The sequence below is a fragment of the Dipodomys spectabilis genome, unplaced genomic scaffold (genome assembly GCF_019054845.1).
Source record: "Dipodomys spectabilis isolate Male_0828 unplaced genomic scaffold, ASM1905484v1 ptg000062l, whole genome shotgun sequence".
Classification (NCBI taxonomy): Eukaryota; Metazoa; Chordata; class Mammalia; order Rodentia; family Heteromyidae; genus Dipodomys; species Dipodomys spectabilis.
In genome coordinates, this window is record NW_024870739.1 from 2,596,557 (window position 1) to 2,617,900 (window position 21,344).

General features: G+C 49.5%; 1 protein-coding gene across 1 annotated transcript in view; it reads right to left on the bottom strand.

Annotated features, from left to right (window-relative positions):
* Spns3 (sphingolipid transporter 3 (putative)) overlaps window positions 1-21,344 on the bottom strand; it is a 69,413-nt gene that overhangs the window by 42,638 nt on the left and 5,431 nt on the right. The window contains 8 exon segments of the mRNA XM_042680602.1: window positions 772-951; window positions 953-962; window positions 7,310-7,462; window positions 8,347-8,495; window positions 9,447-9,513; window positions 10,106-10,257; window positions 11,566-11,702; window positions 21,067-21,132. Of these exon segments, the coding sequence (XP_042536536.1) occupies window positions 772-951; window positions 953-962; window positions 7,310-7,462; window positions 8,347-8,495; window positions 9,447-9,513; window positions 10,106-10,257; window positions 11,566-11,702; window positions 21,067-21,132 (914 nt within the window).

Here is a 21,344-nt window from a genome sequence, read left to right on the forward strand (position 1 = left end):
TCCACAGAGGTGGGGACCACCAAGCCCAGCAACTGTGCCCAGGACCACAGAACTGAGCAAGGGCAGGAAGTTCTAGCCACCTGGCTAGAGCTAGGCTGGGGCTACTTTCCAAAGCAGTTGCACCTTCCCATCTTGGGAAGGTGGGGGGAGAGACAGGCAGGGCTGAGCTGCAGTAAGCCAGGGTGCTGCTTCATACAGAAACTCTTTGGGGACTCCCCATCTGTGCCCACATACACCTCACAGCCCAAAACACCCCATTGCCAGATGAGGCCCAAGCATTTGCCCACCCCAAGTGAAAATGATGGAAGCCTAGGGGAGAGGTGGGGGTGGAGATAAGGGGCTTTAGGAGGAAGTGGCCTTTGGGGAGGGTTTTCAGAAAGAGAAAGGATCCAGGAGCAATCAGGAGAAAGGACTTGAGTGCCCTTATTCTGGGATGTCTGAGGGCAGAGCTGAGAGTGGAAATGAGGACCGTGAGGGAGATCTGGAAAACCTTCTGTTATTACAGTTAGTGCCCTTGGGCCAGCATGGCCTCCCATTCCCCCATCATTAACCTGAACAGAACCTTCTCTGATGAGTCCCTGTCCACTCACCATCTCACATCAAAGCACTGACCAGGAGCTCAAGGACTCACTTCAGAGCCACAGAGGTTAGAGTCAATGTCCAGTTCCACTCCTTCCTAGCTGTGCAGCTCTTGGCGAGCCTGTGCTGATCCAAAACAGGAGTGAGTTGAATCTATGGGGACCCCCACTCCCTCCACAGACCCTTACTTACATAGGAGCCCAGAAGTGTAGTCGGGGCCAGGACCAGAGCCAAATAGAGACAGGGGGCTGCTACGAGCAGGCTGCAGGCACAGACGAGAGGTTCCGCTCTAGGGTTCACTTTCTTGTACCTTCTGGAAGTCTCTGCACCCAGAACAACTCCGATGATGCCAGTCATAACAGTTAGTACCCCCGAAAATCAGGCTGGTGGAGAAGAGCAGAGAGGGTCACATCAGCCCCTGCCTCAGCCCTCACCTGGCCTCACACATTGGCTGAGGGCGTGGTGTGGGTCCTCTGGAACCGCTGCAGCTGTGCCCCTCCCTTCAGATGATGCACCTGGGGTTTCAGGACCCTGGCCAGAAGCCCATGCATGCCCTGTCAGCCCCTGGTTCCTTCCCTGCCCTGCCATAGACACAGTACTGGCCTTGTCTCTGATCCCACAGTACCCCAGCACCCCAGTTCCTAGTCTTTCTCACCTCCACTGACCTTCCTCACTCTCTCATCATCCAAAAATGGCCCACTCAAGAAATCTGAATTCTAGGGCTGGGAAGGTGGCTCAGTGGTAGAGTGCATGCCTTGCAAGCATGAGGCTGGGTTCGATTCCTCAGCACCACATACACAGAAAAAGCCGGAAGTGGCGCTGTGGCTCCAGTGGTAGAGCACTAGCCTTGAGCTGAAGAGCTGAGGGACAGCGCCCAGACCCAGAGTTCAGGCCCCATGACCGGCAAAAAAGAAAAAAGAAAAAAAGAAATCTGAATTCTAAACCAGGCCCCAGTGCCTACAGTCCTAGCCTGTGATCTCAAAATTAGAGGATCATGGTTCAAGGCCAATCCAGGTAGAAAAGTCTTAAGATTCCATCTCCAATTAACTAGCAAAAAGTTAATATTTACAATAATATTTTTGGGGGGGGTCTGGTTGTGAGGCCTGTACTCTGGGCCTGGGCGCTGTCCCTCATCTCTTCAGCTCAAGGCTAGCGCTCTACCACTTGAGCCACAGCACCACTTTCGGCTTTTTTCTTTTTGCTTATGTGGTGCTGAAGAATCGAACCCAGGGCCTCAGGCATGCAAGGCAAGCGCTCTGCCACTGAGCCACCTTCCCAGCCCCTACAATAACATTTTTTTAAAACTTTAACCATAGCAATAAATTCTGAATCTTTACTATTAAAACAAAACAGCAACAAAAAAGCTAAATGGCTCAAGTGATTGAATGCCAGCCATGAGCAAGCAAGCTGAGCAAAAGCACAAGGTTCTGAGTCAAGTCCTAGTACTGGCAAAGAAGGAAGAGGATGAAAATGGAGAGGAGAGGGAGAAGGATGAGAAGGAGAAAAGGGAGGAAGAGAAGGGGGAAGAGGAGGATAAGAGGAGGGGGAGGATTCTGGGCCAGATAAAGTGGCTAACACATGTAATCTCAGCTGCTCAGGAAACATGGAAAGAATGGCAAGGGTTACAGTTTAAAACCAGCTGAGGAAACAAGACCCTATCTCAACAAACAAATATGGTGTTATGGCAGGCGCATGGCATACAGCTATGTGGGATGCATGGGCATAGGTAGGGTAAAGCCCTACCTGAAAAATAGCAGAAGCAAATCAGGCACCAGTGGCTCACCCCTATAATCCTAGCTACACAGGAGGCTGAGATCTGAAAAATCACAGTTCTAAGCCATGCTGGGCAAGAAATGCTGTGAGACTCTTATCTCTAATTAACCACTAGAAATGGAGCTGTGGCCCAAAGTGGTATAGTGCTAGCGTTGAGCAAAAAGAGCTCAGAGACAACATCCAGGCCCCAAGTCCAATCCTCATGAACACCAAAATAATAACAATAGCTAAAGCTAAAGAGAACTAGGATTGTGATTCAAGTTGTAGAACACCTGCCTACCAAGAGAATAGTCTCAATTCTAGAGCCCCAACTCTAGCCCCTCCTTTCCCTTTCACCCCCGTGCTGGGACAGAGCGTTCTGAGCTCCTGTAGCATCCTAGCCCTGTCGGGCACGGCATCCACTCCGTCCTCAACTCCCATTCCTGCAGTCCCTGTCTCTCTGGCAGCCTCCAGCTGACACTGACCTCATTACTGCTCCCATCTGCTCCTGGGCCCACTTCAGCCCATTGGCGCCCCCTTGTGCATCCTCCCCTGAGAACCTGCCCCTGATACCTCCATGCAGAAACCCCCCAGAGTGCTGTCAAAAACCCTCCACCAGCTCCCAAACACCCACCAGGCTCTGGTTCACCTCACCCTGGGGCCCAAATCTGTTCTTAGTCCAGAAATGTTGCTATCCCCACCTTCATACCCTCGCCCAAACTCCTACTCATCCCTTAAGACCCTCTCCTTGGAAATGGCTTTCTCTGTATCCTTGCTGGATTGGGAAGTCGCCCTCTTACTCCATTTAAGCTCCTCCCTTTCAAAGGAGCTCGAAGGCAGAGCTGAGGCTCTGATCAACGTGATGACATCGGGGACAGCTTCCCACCAGCTACCCCACCCCCCAGCTATCTTCTGTTCAAGCTCCAGCCAGCACAGTGGCCTGGGGGAGCAGATCCCAGGGGGAGCAGGTCCCCCCACTTGTGTGGATTCCCCTCTTTCCCTTGGCACAAGAAACAAAGTTCTCAACACTTGCCCTGTGCTTTCTTGGCCCTCTCCATTCCCTTGGCTTAGAGCACTGTTGACCCCAAGCTCCCCACTCCCTGCCCCTCCCCGCCCGGCTGCAAATCCCCACAGACCCACACAGTTCCAGAGTTGTGTGGAATGGCAGGGAGCCTAAGATCCCTCCAACCCCTTCCAGGAAACAAGAGCACGATCACATGATCGCTCTCTGCAAACATGGCCATGAAAACCTCTTGCCCCAACGCATCTTCTGGGCGCCCCATGGGTTGAAGGCTGCTGGGCTCACTCCTGCCATCCCTTTAGTGTATAGGAGACAGTGTGGAGCCCAGAGAGGGCAGGTGCTTGCCTGAGGTCATACACCCACTCAAGGACAGAGCCAGAGCTTTGTGGCTCTCTGCCTACCAGACAGAAGTGAATTTATCCCTTGGCAGCATAGAGGTCCTTAACCTCTCCACCTCCCCAGTGGAGCAAGGCTCAGGCATAGCAAGTCATGTGGCCCCTGACCTACCTCCCAGATAAACACTACCCGCCTTTGAGTCCTGCTCTGAGCCCGCCATGGGAGACTCTCGGGGCCCTTGAAAAGCTGAGAATCGACCATTCAAACAGGCAACTGTGTTCCCCTGCTGATCCTGATGAGAGCAGAGGACACGGCCCAGACCCAAGCTCCCTGATCCTTCTGCCTCCCACATAAGATCTTCCAGGATCACAGGCCCCTAGACACCAGAGAATTCTTGGTGGTGATGGTGGTGGTCATTGGGACTTGAACTCAGGGCCTGGGCACTGTCTCTGAGCTATTTTGTCCAAGGCTAGCACTATACCACTTCCAAGCCACAGCACCACTTCCAGTTTTCTGGTGGTTAATTGGAGATAACAGTCTCAAGGACTTTTCTGCCTGGACTGGCTTGGAACCATAATCCTCAGATCTCAGCCTCCTGAGTAGCTGGGATGACAGGTGTGAGCCACCAGTGCTAGCTAGAGAGAACTCTTCAGGACTGCAAAGTTCTTACTGTTCCTTATATACCAGCCTCTGCCAGCTGGCTGTCCAGGCTGCACACATGCACCCCAGCAACACTGCTGAATTCTCCCTGAAGTTGTGCTGGGATCCGGGGAATCAATCCTGTATTTCACAGCTTCTGCAAGAAACTGATTTTTGAGTGGTTAATTGGTGCTTTGGGTTAATTTTGTGGTTAATTAGACTTTTCTGACTGGACTGGCTTCAAACTGCAATCCTCAGATCTCAGCCTCCTGAGAAACTAGGATTCCACTCATGTCTGGAGTCTGTCCTAACCACAGCAGGCCTATGCAGGACCCCCAAAACAGGCACTACACTACTGGATGGTAACCCAAGATGCTATCATCTTCAGAACCTTTGAGAGAAGTCGATTCACAGATACAATTGAGTTAAGAATATGGCATGGGCTGAGAATGTGGCTTAGTGGTAGAGTAGCTTCCTTAGCATGCATGAAGCCCTGGGTTTGATTCTTCAGTACTGCATACACAGAAAAAGCTGGAAGTGGCACTGTGGCCCAAGTGGTAGAGCGCTAGCCTTGAGCACAAGAGGCTCAGGGACAGCGCCCAAGCCCTGAGATCAAGCTCCAGAACTGGCACACTAGGCAGCGAGAGATGCCAGGACTCCTCCCCTGGCACCCCAGGGGACAGGCCCCTGCCCATGCCTTGATTGGAGCCACTGGAGTCACTGCAAGCTGCTGCCCTCCAAAGTGATGAGAAAATACATTTCTACTATTTAAGTAACCAAGTTTGGGGTCATTCATTGCACTGATCACAAGGAACTAAACTGGCTTGTTTGTCTGCCTTGTGCTATGCAGGGCTGCAGTAAGGCAGGAGGCCAGGCTGTGCGGGAGGTAGAAAGCGACTTTTGCAGGAATGTATGGCCTGCTAATGCCAGAAGGGCAGCTCAGCTCTGTCCTCACTGTTTCAAACTGACATGGACCTTTTAGGGTTCAGTCCATTTCTGCCCCCAGAGAGAGGATCTAGCTGCAGAGTCAAGATAAACATCAGACTCTCTCTCTTTTTCTCTCTTTCTCTCTCTTTCTCTCTCTCTCTCTCTCTCTCTCTCTCTCTCTCTCTCTCACACACACACACACACACACACACACACACACATGCAGGCACATACACTCTCTCACCACCCCCTCTCTCTCTTCCCCCACTCTCTCTCTCTCTCTCTCTTGCCAGTACTGAGGCTTAAACTCAGGGCCTTGCACTCTTTTTTTACTCTAGGCTAGCAGTCTACCACTTGAGCCATAGCTTCACTTTTGGATTTTTGGTGGTTCATTGGAGATGAGTCTCACAGACTTTCCTGCCCTAGCTGGCTTTGAACCATGATTCTCAGATCTCGGACTCTTTTTGATGCCTTTATTAGCAAGCTTCCTCTAAGTGCCTCTGTGAGCCAGGAAGCCCTGCCAGCTGCTGGGGAAATGATCAGATGCTCAGCAGGGACAACGGGAGGTGTGCTCAAAGGATCAGCTTTGTAGTCAGATGGGTTCAAATCCTGCTCTGCTACTTGGTAGTTTTGGAAAGTCACCAAACTCATCTCATCTTCATTGCCTCACTTGTAATACAAGGATAATAGGAATGGCTTCTCTCAAGGGCACCTCACCCAAAATGCTGGCACAAGGCCCAAAGTCAATTTAGAACTGAAGGTGTAGCTCAGTGCTATAGCACTTGACTAAAAAGTACAAGATACTGCGTTTGATCTCAAACAGCACAAAAAAAAATTACAAAGTAAACATTTATCCAAGAGCCAGTGGCCAGTAATCCTAGCTACTCAGGAGGCTGAGATCTGAGAGTCACAATTCAAAGCCAGCCTGGGCAGAAAAGTCTGTGAGATTCTTATCTCCAATGAACCACCAGAAAACTGGAAGTGGTTCTGTGGCTCAAAGTGTTAGCATGCTAGCCTTGAGCAAAAGAGCCTGGGGAGGGGCTGGGAAGGTAGGTCAATGGTAGAATGCTTGCCTTGCATCCATGAGGTCCTGGGTTCCATTTCTCAGCACCCCATAAGCAGAAAAAGCCAGAAGTGGTGCTGTAGCTCAAGTGATAGAGTGCTAGCCTTGAGCTAAAGAGCTGAGGGACAGTGCCCAGGCCCTGAGTTCAGGCCCCGTGACCAGAAAAAAAAAAAAAAGAGCTCGGAGACAGCAGCACCCAGGCCCTGAATTCAAGCCCCATGACCCAAAAAAAGGTAAAAATTTAATAAGCACTGATGAGAATTACAGGAAGCTCCCTCTAAGCAAGGCAGATGTAGTTGCCTGGGAGCCTGGGGGAGGATGCATCTCTGAGGAAGAGCACAGAGCCCAGGATAGAAAAGGGAAAGTGACACCAGGAAAACAGACCAGCAAGGAGGAGGAAGAAGGATTCGGGTGTTCGGAGGAGGGGCGACAGGGATGGGAGGGCTGGGAGATGGCCTGGACTCCCACTAGAGGCTACTGAGACCCTTGAAAATTTGGTGAGAGTTGGTGGGGACAAAAAAGGACCTCAGCAGGGGGTGTCCGGCTCCTCCTGGGATTCTAGGTGCACCCATAAGCAGAGAAGAATCCACACAGGCCCCTTGTCCCCAGGCTCAAGACACAACAAGGCCAAGCGGCCTCCAGGGGCAGTGTGTAACATGAGTGGCCTCACAAAAGAGCCCCTCTACAAAGAAAGGAGTAATGCCTCCAAAAAAACTCCCCCTCCCCACACCACCACCAGAGCCTTTGGACCCCACAGCAGCCTTTAGAGTGGGAAGACAGGGATCTCAGTCCAGAGAAGGCAAAGAAAGCAGCTGTCTGTGGTCACACAGGGATTCAGGGCTGGCACCTAGGCCTACTGGCTGACAACTAGACCCAGATGGCTGCTCTCTTCTCAGCAACACAGGAAGGGGGGCTGAATCCAGGGCTCGGGCCTCCTGAGCACCGCCACAGCCCAGCCCCAGGCTGAACCACTGTCTGCCCTGCTCTCTCACCTGTCCTGGCTGCCACATGGATCCTGAAAGCAAGGAAGCTGTAGCCCGTGAACCACACGGGCCTCAAACAGAAACTTGGGCGCCCAGAAGCCCAGGGCTCCGGTCACAAAAGTCATGGCTGTCACTCCAAGTGTGGACCACACGAAACTCCAGCTGCAAGAGAGGGTTCCAGGCTGAAGAAAGAGAGATTAGGACCACAGGTGCCAAGACTGAGGCTTCAGCATCCTCCATGTTCCCTGAGACCCTCCATAGCCCACCTCTTCCACAGCCTCCAGTGCACTATGCCTACTTGCCCCTCTGCTGGACCATATCTCCCCATCCTCTGGCCCTAGTCCAACATTGCATCTCCAGGGCTTGTCCTTGCCTGCCCCATCTCCCCTCCAGCTCCCTCCATGGGTCACATGGCTCTGGAACATGGATACCTGGGTCCTGTCCTGCCCCATGCTTCAAGAGACCATGAGGCCTGGGGCTGTACTTGATTCTCTCTGCTTACCTTAGAGAGGCAAGATCAAACTCTCAGCTTCCTCCAAGCAGCCTGGAGAAGCAGGTCAGGCTGCCAAAATGCATCTATTAAATAACCAAGGTAGGCAGGCCCAGTAGCTCCCTCCTACAGTCCTAGCTACTCAGGAAGCTGGGATCTGTAGCCAAATGAGGTAGAAAAAGTTCAGAAGACTCCATCTCCAATTAACACAGCAAAAAGCAGGACTGGAGGCATAACTCAAGTGGTACAGTGTGCCAGCCTAGCAAACACAAGTTCAAGTACTTATACTGATAGGTAAATAATGAACACACTGAAGAGAGTCTCAGGGTCACTGTGGGTGGCACAGAGGCAGAGCTGGAGCTCACACCATCTACCCCCTCCCAGCCCACACATTCATCTGTCCTGTGGAGTGGCATGGAGGAGTAACTGGAGCTCAGAAAACAGAGAGGGTGGTGAGCTCTGAGACATCCAGAGAGGGCTCTCTGGAGGCAGAGAGAGAGGGGTCAGGGATGCTGAATGGGGTTCTGCGGCTGGAAATGAGGAGCAGGAGACTCACTTTCTCCCCAGGTATCGGATGTCCTCACACCAGCTGCTCCTCAGGACCCCCGCCACCACCTCTCCCTGCCCCTCAGCAGCTCCTCGAGGTGGGTCGGGAACCAACAGGATGAGCAGGATCAAGGCCACAGCCTCCAGGCAAGGCATGATCTGGAGACAGGAGAGTCCGGGAAGCTCAGGGGCCATATGCTACCACATCCATGAGACTCAGGAGTGAGCACCCATGTGGGATGAACTCTGTGATCCAGGCCTGACATCCAGGTGCTAGTGCTCACAGAACCAGGTAGGTAACTGTTTGCTACCTCTGTGGAGGGGCTGGGCCTCTGGGAGGCTCAGTCCCCCGAGACTTGATGGCTGTCCAACCCACAGCCCCCTCCATGGGGCCTGAGGGGCCTGAGCACTCTGCCTCTGAGAACTCCCAGCCCCAATAACCAGTCCTTTTTCTGGCCCAATCTCTCTGTTGGCCATGGTAAGTTGGCCTGCTACCTTCTCCCCATGCTTCTACTCAAAGCAGGTCAAACCACCTACCCAGCCTGGGGTCCCAACTCTGCCTGTCACTTGCTGGCTTAGGAGGAATCTGCATGCATGCAGGATTAAGCCCCAGTCCCCCTACCACCCAGATCCTCCTTCTTCTGACTCTTCTGTACCCCTGTTCCAGACTGAGCTGATCATGGCTTCTGGCAACAGGGTCTGCAGGGATGTTCCACATATCCTGATCCCACTGCCTGAGAGCCTTAGCTTCTGGCCCTTGGGGTCTGCTAAGGGCCTCCCCCTGAGCTAAGAATTTTCCAGTAGTCCTCACAATGCCAGTGGTGGCATTCACTTTACAGATGGGCAAACAGAGGCTCTGGCGAAGAAAGCAACTGGCTTGGGGTCACCCCACTAGCAGCTGGGATTTGAACCCCAAGTCTTGACTTCCTCCTACTCTACATGAGGACTCACATGTCCAAAACTGCTGATGACTGACGCCCGCATGGCGCCGGGGAACATGCCAAAAGGTCAAGGCCACTGAAGGCTGGAAAGTCCCCACCAGCCCAGGGGGAAGGGGGGGGATGAGAGGCGGGGCAGAGGGAAGGATAAAGGAAAGGACACTGGACTCACCCGGAGGGCCCAGCGCCAGCTCCCCGTCAGCTCTGACACAGCTGACCCCAGCACGTAGCCCAGACCACTAAGACAGAGGGATAAGCAAGGTGAGCAGTGAGTGGTGAGAGGTAGGGCCCAAGGCCTGCCTGACCTGGGAGACTTCAACCCAGGGATCACTCTGCACCTCCCTTTCCCTGAGAAAAGCAGCTGTGTGAGATTCAGGTGTTAGCCACCCTTGGTCAAGCCCTCAGTGACTGGGTACCCAGCTCCAGTGCTACGCTCCAGGTGAGCATGGCAGCTGAACTGCAGAGTTCTGTCTCCCGTTCCCCTTGTAGAAGCATAGGGAAGTTCAGGACACCAGAGTCAGAGCTTAGGATCCTGTTCCACTGTTGTCCCTGCTGAGGGTAAGGCTGCTTTTTCTCTGTGGGAAGAATGCACACTCCCACTGAGGGCCATCTCTGTTCCTTGTGCTCCTCCTCATCGCCTCATCAATTAGCATCACTGCTCTACGCAGTGAGCAAACTACCTCTGAGAGATGAAGTGACAAGGGGTGGGTGCTGGGATTCAGACCCCAATCCTTCTGATCTGACATCTCCTATGCCCAACCTTGTCCCTGATCTGACTCCTTCAGGCCTCAGTGTACCACCCAAGGAAATGGATCTAGGGGTAATACAAACCTTCCAACAGGTATGGAGATGTAGAAGATGGTCAATATGTGCGTCCTATGGTCCTGCACGAAGAGGTCCCCCAGGACAGTGGGTGTGATGGTGGAGTAGCTGGCTAGGCCAGCGCCCACAGCTCCCCGGGACAGGAAGAAGAGCCAGGAGTACTGGATGAGCCAGGCACCGTCCATGGTGAGTTCCAAATATCAACCATGGGTTGAGGGATCGAAGGATATGTAAAGAGTTTGTCAGAGGGTTCAAAGGAACCTCAGGACAGTCCCTAGGGAAGGGGGTGCCACTAATCCCTCTACCCAACACCCACCCCAGGTTCCACAGACCACACAGATGTCCACTACTGGCACCTGGTGATGCTACCTGCTCTGCCCCCACCACCACCCCCAGCCTTCTCCTGAATCTCTTTCCTCACTAAGGCTAATTTCCAAACCAGGATAAGGTAACTCACGCCTGTAATCCTAGCTTCTCAGGAGGCTGAAATTTGAGGACCATGGATCAAAGCCAGCCCAAGCAGGAAAGTCTGTGAGACTCTTATCTCTCATTAACCAGCAAAAAGCCAAGAGTGAAGGTATAACTCAAGTGGCAGAGCACCAGCCTTGAGCTAAAAATCTAAGGAATAGCACCCTGAGTTTAAGCTTCAGTACCAGCAAGAAAGAAAAGAAAGAAAGAAGGAAGGAAGGAAAGGAGGGAGGGAGGGAGGGAGGGAGGAAGGGAGGGAAGGAAGGAAGAAAGAGAGAAAGAGCAGTTTGCCAAGGCAGGAGCTGCCCCCCACCCCATCGCCAGCAGAGCCTGCAGGGAGAGGGGGCAGTGGGAGATTCAAGAGAGAAAGTCTCATGTTAAGAAAGTCTAAGAGGGGCTGAGAATGCAGCTTAGAGGTAGAGTGCTTGCCTAGCATGCATGAATCCTTGGGTTCAATTCCTCAGTACCACAAAAACAAAAAAAAGCCTGAAGTGGCACTGTGGCTCAAGTAATAAAGTGCTAGCCTTGAGCAAAAACAGCTAGCTCAGAAACAGTGCCCAGGCCCTGAGTTCAAGCCCCATGAGTGGCAAAAAAGAAAAAAGAAAATCTAAGAGCCAGGTACCAGTGGCTCACGCCTGTAATCCTAGCTACTCAGGAGGCTGAGATCTAAGGATTGTAGTTCAAAGTCAGCCCAGGCAGGAAAGTCTATGAGACTCTTATCTCCAATTAACCACCAAAAAAACAGAAGTGGAGCTGTGGCTCAAGTGGTAGAGCGCTAGCCTTGAGCGAAAGAGCTCAGAGACAGCACATAGACCCAGAGTTCAAGTCCCATGACTGACCACCCCACACCAAATCTAAGGCCTGGAAATTACCTCCTCCTCCAAAGCTAACAGGAGGATCCTGAACCAGCTTGGGTCAGAACGATCTCTACCCAGATCTGATGGGGCAGATCAGAGAGGAAGCAAAGGGTTGCTCCCAGGAGCAGAGTGGTGGGCACCTACCTCCGTAGGAATGAAGGAGCTGGAGAGGCCAGCCCCTGACCAGAGCAGGATCCCGAAGCACAGCATGGCCTTGCGACTGTGCCGGTCACCCAAGTAGCCAAACACAGGTGCTGACCCCAGAAGGCAGCTGATAAAGACTGAAAGGGACACACAAGGGCAGCCTGGACTCCCCCATGCCAGGGGAAAGGAAGGAGATAGTCCCCCTTCCACCACAGAAAGGAACTAGCTAGGATGCCACCAGCTGGCATCTTGGCAGTGAGCCCAGGACATGCAGAGGAAAAGATAAGACAGCTCTCACAACCCTGGTCCAACCAAAACTCCTAAGCCCAAGTGCAGCACCAGGCCTGAGCCAATCTCAGTTCTGCCTCATGGAGCAGCACCCCAGCCTTGAGAAGACAGCCTTCCCACTCCCAGGGGCCTGCCTCAACCAGCAACCAAAGAGCACAGAGAATAAGTGCATTGTTGACAAACTTGGGTGACTCTGGAAGGTGGGACAGGACTGGTTTGCCTAAGTTGGTCCAGTATTTCCCAGACACTATGTAAATCTGCTACTTTACAATAAACCCATATTGGCCAGGCACCGGCGGCTCATGTTCATAAGCCTAGCTACTCTCAGGGGCTGAGACCTGAGGCTCTTGGTTCATAGCCATCCCAGGGAGGAAAGCCCAGGAGACTCTTATCTCCAATTAACCAGCAAAAAGCTGGAAATGGGAGGCTGGGAAGTTGTCCCTTAGTTCAAGCCTCAGTACTAGAACACACACAAAAATAAATAAATAAATGTGGCTTACTGGTAGAGTGCTTGCCTAGCATGCATGAAGTCCTGGGTTTGATTCCTCAGTACTACATATGCAGAAAAAAACAGAAGTGGTGCTGTGGCTCAAGTAATACAGTGCTAGCCTTGAGTAAAAGAAGCTCAGGGACAGTGCCCAGACCCTGAGTTCAAACCCCAAGACTGGCAAAAATAAATAAATAAATAAACCCACCCTTACTGATAGCAACAACTGGATTAATTAATGAGTTTGCTGTTCTGTAAAAATTAGGAAATGGCCATAGGTTTGTTTGTCCTTGTGCTACATGGATAAGGGAAGCTGGTGAGTCCCGGCCTCAAAACTGGGATCGCTTTGGCAGGTAGACAAAGGGAGGTCTGGACTCTCCTCAGCCCCGTCTCATCATTCTAGGATTTTAAGCCCAGGACCTAGAATTCCATTCATTGAGTAAAGATGCTTAGCATTTGCTGAACCCAATGAATGTCCAGTTTCTTCACAGATAGTGTTTCAGCCACTCCCACTCTCTCATGACCTACTCTAGTATTGTATGCAAGTGTGGAAATTAGGACAAGTTTGACCTACAAAACCAGCAATTTAATAATGGGTCGACCTTATACTCCACAGAGAATGATCTTTGGGGTCAACGGCTATTAAAGTTCTTAATAGCTAGTGCCAAAATAGGCTTCAAAAAGACTTTATCAGCTTACACTCACATAGAAGCACATGCCAAAGCCACTGCTGCAACCAATTGCATTACATTTGTGTATGTAATGAGAATCAAATGGCATCTCTCTGATGTTTTATCCACTTTGTCCTAGTCCCAGGAAACTGAGCAACAGTTCTTCATTTTCACCTTTTTTTTTTTTTCCTGTCCTGGGGCTTGAACTCTGGGCCTGGGGGCTATCTCTGAGCTCTTTTGTTAAAGGCTAACACTCTACCACTTGAGCCACAGTACCTTTTCTGGTTTTTTCTGTGATTAATTGGAGAAAAGAGTCTCACGGACTTTGCTGCCTGCACTGATTTTGAACCATAATCCTCAGATCTCAACTTCCTGAGTATCTAGGATAACAAATATGAACCACCAAGGCCCAGCTTTGCTCATTTTGAGGGAAAGGATATTTGCCTATAATTTTTTTAAAAAATAACTTTCTGAGTCTTTTATATTCGGCTTAAAGGACTCAAAGTACAAGTTCTTGGCCAGGAGTGGTAGTCATGCTTATAATTTCAGCTATAGCTGAAACATGAGACATAAGACTCTCTTAAGACCAGGAGTTTGAGACCAGTCTATGCAACATAATAAGAATTCCACCTCCCCACACACAAATAATAATCTAGAGCCAAACCATTTGAATTCAAATCTTACTCTCTAGCAATTGTGGCCTTCACTCTCTCTGTTCCTTTTACATCAGCCACAGAACAGTAATAGTATCTGCTTTATAAATCTATTGAGGTCACTCAAATGTATAAATGGTACCTGAATGGCTCTATAATAATGTTCATTAAGTATTGTCTATTATTATTACTAACTGTATAGTTCCTGTCAACATGATGCAGAAGTGTTTAGCTGTGATGGAGACAACGCTATCAGTCTTCCTTTTGTAGGGGAGCATTGTTCCATGCCCCATTTGTGCATATTTTTACCTGGTGCTAAGAATCTCCAGGGCTCACGATGTTTTCACTCACTGCTGGTGCTCCATCACTTGAGCCATATACCCAGACCAATATTTTGCTGGCTAATTGAAGCTGGCTTTGAACTGCAGTACTCCAATTCTCAGCCTCCTGAGTAGTTTGGGTTATAGGTCTGAGCTACAAGTGTCCATATCTTCTTTGCACAAGTGTGCATATCTTCCTTGTCAAAAGTTATACACCCATGGGCATTGGGGGCTCACATCTGTAATCCTAGCTACTCAGGAGGCTAAGATCTGAGGATCGCAGTTTAAAGCCAGTCTAGAAAGGAACATATGTAAGACTCTTGTTTCCCAAAAGCCAGAAGTGGCGCTGTGGCTCAAGTGGTAGAGTTCTATCCTTGAGCACAAAAACTGAGGGACAGTGCCCAGACCCTGAGTTCAAGCCCAAGGACCATCAAAAAAAAAAAAAACAGTTATACAAATATTTCTCCACCAGGGCTGGGAAGGTGGCTCAGTGGAAGAGCACTTGCCTTGCATGCATGAGGCCCTGGGTTCGATTCCTCAGCACCACATAAGCAAAAAGAAAAAAGCCGGGGGCTGGGAAGGTGGCTCAGTGGTAGAGCGCTTGCCTTGCATGCATGAGGCCCTGGGTTCGATTCTTCAACAACACATAAACAGAAAAAGCCAGAAGTGGTACTGTGTCTCAAGTGGTAGAGCGCTAGCCTTGAGCTGAAGAGCTGAGGGACAGCGCCCAGGCCCAGAGTTCAGGCCCCACAACCGGACCCAAAAAAAATTCTCCAGGTGTTTAAGCACCTTCATGGGGTGGGAGATAAGGATCATTTGCAATATACAAATTCCTTAAATCTGCAAGTACTCTAGCCCTCCACAAGGACCTGACTACAGAAGGCAAGCACTCTACATTTCTACCATCTCCATGTTCTTTCTGCTCATTGTTGTGATGACATGACAGGAATTAGTGGGGTAAGGGATGGCATATGGCTGAGTGCTAGTGGCTCACACCTGTAATCCAAACTACCCAGGAGACTGAGATCTGAGAATCACAGTTCAAAGCCAGCCTGGACAAGAAAGTCCATGAGACTCTTATCCCTAATTAACTACCAAAAAGAAAGAAAAGAAAGAGGGCTTGGAATATGGATTAGTGGTAGAGTTCTTGCCTAGCACGCATGAAGCCCTGGGTTTGATTCCTTAGTACCACATAAACAGAAAAGGCTGGAAGTGGCACTGTGGCTCAAGTGGTAGTGTGCTAGCCTTGAGCAAAAGAAGGTCAAGGACATGCCCAGGCCCTGAGTTTAAGCCCCAGAACTGACTAAAGAAAAAGAGAGAGGGAAGGAAGGAGGGAAGGAAGGAAGGAAGGAGGGAGGGAAGGGAGGGAAGGAGGGAGGAAGGAAGGAAGGAAGGAAGGAAGGAAGGAAGGAAGGAAGGAAGGAAGGAAGGAAGGAAGGAAGGAAGGAAGGGAGGGAGGGAGGGAGGGAGGGAGGGAGGGAGGGAGGGAGGGAGGGAGGGAAGGAGGGAAGGAGGGAAGGAGGGAGGGAGGGAAGGCAACCCAGAACAAGTAACTCGTACCTGTAATCCTAACTCAGGAGGCTGAGATCTGAGACTCAAATTTCAAAACCAGCTAGGGCAAGAAAGTCCACAAGACTCATAGCCAATTAATCACAGAAAAAGCCAGAAGTGGTACTGTGGCTCAAGTGGTAGAGTGCTAGCCTTGCACAAAAAGGAGCTCAAGACAGCAATCAGGCCCAGAATTCAAGCCCAAGACTGGCAAAAAATTTAAAAGCTCAGGGATAATGCCCTGAATTTAAGCCCCAGAATGGGCACCGAGGTGGGGGGAGGGAGAGAAAGAGAGAGAGGTGGAATATGGAGGCAAACTTCCTGAATTCAAATCTTACCTTCAGCAAAATCATAACTTCTCTTAGTCTGTTCAGTATCTAAAAAATGGACATCAGGCTAATGCCTGTCTCATGGGTTTGCTGTGAAGGTTAAATGCATTTCTAATTAAAGTACTTAGAAAGTTGGGGTATGGCCCAGTGGTACAGCACACACCTAACATGTAGCAGGCCCTCAATTTGAGCCTCAGTACCATAAATAAAATAAAGTTACATAAAATGTGTATGCGTGCGCACGTGTATGCATATGGACATGCTAATACTAGAGGTTGAACTCAGAGCCTTTCACTCTCACTTAGCTTTTTCCTTCAAGAATGGTGTTCTACCACTTGAGCCACACCTCTATTTCCAGTATTTTGTTGGCACAGACTTTCCAGCCCAGGCTGGCTTCAAATATTGATCCTCAGAGCTTAACCTCCTGAGTAGCTAGGATTGCAGGTATAAGCCACCAACACCCTGCACTCACTACTGTGTGTGTGTGTGTGTGTGTGTGTGTGTGTGTGTGTGTGTGCCAGTCTTGAGCTTTGCACTCAGAGTTTGGGTACTGTCCCTGAGTTTTTATGCTCAAGGACAGCTCTACTTCCTGCTTTTGGGTGGTTAGTTGGAGATAAGAGTCTCACAAACTTTTCTACCAGGGCTGGTCCCAAACCATGATCCTTGATCTCAGCCTTCTGAGTAGCTGGGATTACAGTCATGAGTTAACCAGCACTGGGCTGTTTTTTTTTGTTGTTTTTTTTTTTTGACAGGGTCTTGTTATACATGTAAGCCAGGTTGACCTCAAACTTGTAATCCTCTTGCCTCAGCCTCCAAGTATAGCTATGTTTCAGGAAAGAAGGACTTTTATTTATTTATTTATTTTGGCCAGTCCTAGGTCTTGAACTCTGGGCCTGGATACTGTCCCAAAGCTCCTTTTGCTCAAGGCTAGTGCCCTACCACTTGAGCCACAGCACCACTTCCAGCTTTTTCTGTGATTATTTGGAGTTAAGAGTCTCACAGACTTTGCTGCCTGGGCTGGCTTTGAACTTTGATCCTCAGAACTAAGCCTCCTGAGTAGCTAGGATTGCAGGCATGAACCACCAGCACCTGGCTAGAAAGAGGGTTTTTATGGTTGCTTTTTGGATTATTGTTTTCCCTGCAGTGCTAGGCATGGAAACCAGGGCCTTTCACATGCTGGGGAAGCACTCTCTCATTTTAGCCACACTTTCAACCCACTTTCTTCCCTGACATTTAAAACAGTTTGATGTAGGTTGGGAACGTTACAAAGGATGTGATTTCTGGCATTATTGTGTGCAATGGGCCCTCCAGATCCTGGGTCACATGCCTTGGATTCCACCCCTCATATATTGAAAATACTAGGAAAACCTGTAGCTGGGGCTAGGGGCTCACCCCTGTAATCCCAGCGACTAAGGAGACTGCAACTAAGGATACTAATTCAGTCATCCTGGGCAGACAAATCCCAGACACTCTTATCTCTAATTAACCAGCAAAAAGCTGGGAGTTTATTCTTCATGTGAACTACTTATCAAATATATGCTTGCAATGACTTTTAAAAAAAAAAGCTGGGAGTGGAAATATGGCCCAAATGGTAGAAAGCCAGCCTTCAGTGAGGGAGGACAAACAAAAAGCTAGAGTTCAAGACCTAAGGGCTGGGAATCTGGCTCAGTGGTAGAGTGCTTGCCTAGCATGCATGAAGCCCTGAGTTTGGTTCCTCCATAACACATAAACAAAAACTTAAAAAATGAAATTAAAAAGAAAGAAACATTAAAAATTTAAAAGAAGAGAAGGAGAGGAAGAGGAAGAGGAAGAGGAAGAAGAAGAAGAAGAAGAAGAAGAAGAAGAAGAAGAAGAAGAAGAAGAAGAAGAAGAAGAAGAAGAAGAAGAAGAAGAAGAAGAAGAAGAAGAAGAGGAAGAAGAAGAAGAAGAAGAAGAAGAAGGCAGCAGCCACCAGTGGCTCACACCTATAATCCTAGCTACTCAGGAGGCTAAAATCTGAAGACCATGGTTCAAATCCAGCTGGGGCAGGAAAGTCCATGAGACTCTTATCTTCAATTAACCACCAAAAAACTGCAAGTGGCATTGTGGTTCAAGTGGTAGAGCACTCACCTTTAGCTGAAGAACTCAGGGACAGCACCTAGGCCCAGAGTTCAAGCCCTACAACTGACCAAAAAAAAAAAAAAAAGAGTTCAAGACCTAGTACCAGAAAAGGAAGGAAGGAAGGAAGGAAGGAAGGAAGGAAGGAAGGAAGGAAGGAAGGAGGGAGGGAGGGAGGGAGGGAGGGAGGGAGGGTGTCAGCACTGAATTCGTACAGTCATTTTTTTCCTCATTATTCCCCAAATGATACAATACAAAGACTCAGTTGCATAGCTTCAGATAAGGAATCTAGAGCACATTTAGAGTCTACAGGAGGATTAACCAATTCTGCAAGCACTGGTCATTTCCTGGGAGGGAAGCAGGCCCTGTGGTCCTGGAAATGGTCTCCTGTGGATGCTGAGGGATGATTTTTTTTTCAGTAATGGGACTTGAGCTCTGGACCTGGGCACTGTCTCTGAGCTCTTCAGCTCAAGGTTAGTGCTCTACCACTTTGAGCCACTGCACTACTTCCCATTTCTGGTGGTTAATTGGAGATGAGAGTCTCACGAACTTTCCCGCCCAGGCTGGCTTTGAACCGCCATCCTCAGATCTCAGCCTCCAGAGTAGCTAGGATTACAGGCATGAACCCCTCAGGGCCCTATGATTGGGGGGGGGGGAGATAAACTATATTTGCAACCAAATTCTTGGAGGTGTAGCTCAAGTTCATTGGATTTATGGTAATAGTCCACCCTCCAGTCCACCCTCCCTTGCCAAACCAACCAACCTGGCAAATCAGACTGACAGCAAGAAAAACACTGACTTCTTCATTTTCTGAATAAAGTCATGTGTTGAAATCCATTCTCCCTGCCTCCCCTCAGCTACTATCTCCTATCTGAATGCTAATTCACTGATAAGGAGCAGACAAGCACAACCCTAGATAAAGCTTGGCTTCTGGGAGGTGGGGGGGGGGGGGGGGGGGGGAGGCGGTATATGGCCAGGCCCTCGTGCTTTCAGGGGTTGTGCTTAGTCCTCTCCACAGAAGTCACAAGTCTCTCTGCTGGGTCCCTCTGCTCTTCACCCTAGAGTTTTAGTGTCTCTTCCTGCTTTCGATGGTGGACAAGAGATTGTATGGAAGGGTGACGAGGCAGCCCCTTTGAATGGGTGCAGACCTGTTCTCTGGCTGATCACAATAAAAGATCTGAACCAGGTGCTGGTGGCTCATGCCTGTAATCCTAGCTACTCAGGAGGCTGAGAGCTGAGAATTGCAGTTCAAAACCAACCTGGGCAGAAAAGTCTGTGAGACTCATCTCAATAAACTATTCAGAAAAAAAAAAAAAAAAAAACAGAAGCAGTGCTGTGTGCTCAAGAGCACTAGCCTTGAGCACAAAGAGGCTCAGAGACAGCGCCCAGGCCCTGAATCCAAGCACCAGAACTGGCACACACAAAAATAAATAAAAAAAGATCTGAGCTAGTGCTGGCGGCTCATGCCTGCAGTCCTCAGAAGTCTGGGATCTAAGGTTCGAAGTCAACCTTGACAGACAAATCCAACTCTGATCTTCAACTAACTAGCAAAAAGCCAAATGTGGAGGTATGACTCAAGTGGCAGAGCAGTAGCTTGAGCAGAGTAGAAGCTGAGTGGGAAAAGCTAAGCAAGAGCACAAAGCCCAGAGTTCAAGCCCAGTACCAACACATACAAAGGATCTGAAAGTGATTCTCTCAACACCGCATTCAGGCAGTCCCCCCAGGCAGGTTTTATGCATTCCTGGGGAACCTATACCTAGTGGGGAGCCAGGTTCTACAGCTGTGTGATAAGCAACCATCAGGAAGAAGGGTGCCCACAGAGGGGCCGCCGTGGGTGCTGGATGCAAGCTGGAATGCACATAGGGATGCCTTGTGCTATGACCATATGTGACTACCTGTATGCAAAACATGGGTGGCTCCTGGCCATCTACCCAGAACATCGTGAGCCAGGGTACCATAAAGACACTGCACATCCGTGTTCATTGCCACACTAGTCACATTAGCCAAGTTATGGAAACAGCCCAGATGCCCCACAACAGATGAGTAGATACAAAAACAATGTGGCACCTATACACAATGGAATTTTACTCATCTTTTAGAAAGAATAATATTTCATTTGGATGGACCTAGAACAAATTCTGTTAAGTGAGGTAAGCGAAGCTCAGAGACATATGCAGAAGCTAGATCTAAAATATGCCAGCACATGATAAATTATACAGGACTCTAAGCATTCCCATACAGTGAAACCAAAGGAGGATACTCTTAGGGGAGGAACACAAAGGTGCAATGCCTATGTGCGTCTGCTCATATAAGATAATATTTATCAAAATGAACTGCAGGAAATGGAAACAAGAGTTTTTTTCTTTAAAAAAATTTCTGCATCCCAAGTTCTTCAATATACACCATCCACCTGTAACAATTCCTTATCAGCTTGGGTTGTGGAAAGTAATAGCCTTTTTTTTTTTTTTGGTTGGTCATGGGGCTTAAACTCTGGGCCTGGGTGCTGTCCCTCAGCTCTACCACTTGAGCCACAGTATTTCTGGCTTTTTCTGCTCATGTGGTGCTGAAGAATCGAACCCAGGGCTTCATACATGCAAGGCAAACACTCTACCACTGAGCCACCTTCCCAGCCCCTAGCCTTAATCTTAAAAAAAAAAAAAATGTGGGTGGTTATCACCATGCAGACACTCGCAAGGGAAAGTAAGCATTAAATGTGCCACTCTGGAATGGTTCATGTCACTCCTGGCTGCTCCTACACTTTAAGCTCTCTATGGCCCTGAGTTCTTTGTGGCCCACACGGAGGAAAGGGCCTCTGGCTGGCTGGTTGTCAGTCTGTCTGCATCCTGGTGATCAGATTTTGCCACTGTCTAAGAAAATCATACATGAGGATGTCGTGGTCTCTGAGAAATACTCAAATATGTTCACAAGCATAAGCAAACAAGTGACAACATTGCCATGGTGACAGGACAGTCAGAGATGTTTTTGTCTCTCTCCCTCATCTTGTCCTGCAGCCCCTGTCCTCTGCTCCTTCTAGCACAACTGTGCCCAGTCCCAGTCCCAGCCCACCTCTGCATAGGGCACCCACCTTCAGGGCCCAGGACTACTTACCTGTCTGAAGCAAACCAGCATCACTGTCACTGATGTGAAAAGACTTCTGTATGTCTGGCAGCATTCCTGGGGACACAGGGACCATGGTCAGGAAATAAGAACTAGCTTGCCAACATCCTGACTTGGGGACAGGACATAGCTGACCAGCACTCACCAGGCATGGCACCTCCAGTTCTCCCATTCCCCTGTTCAATATCACACACACACACACACACACACACACGCCTATAACCCACATTCCACACACAGTTGCACACAGCACATACACATACACATGT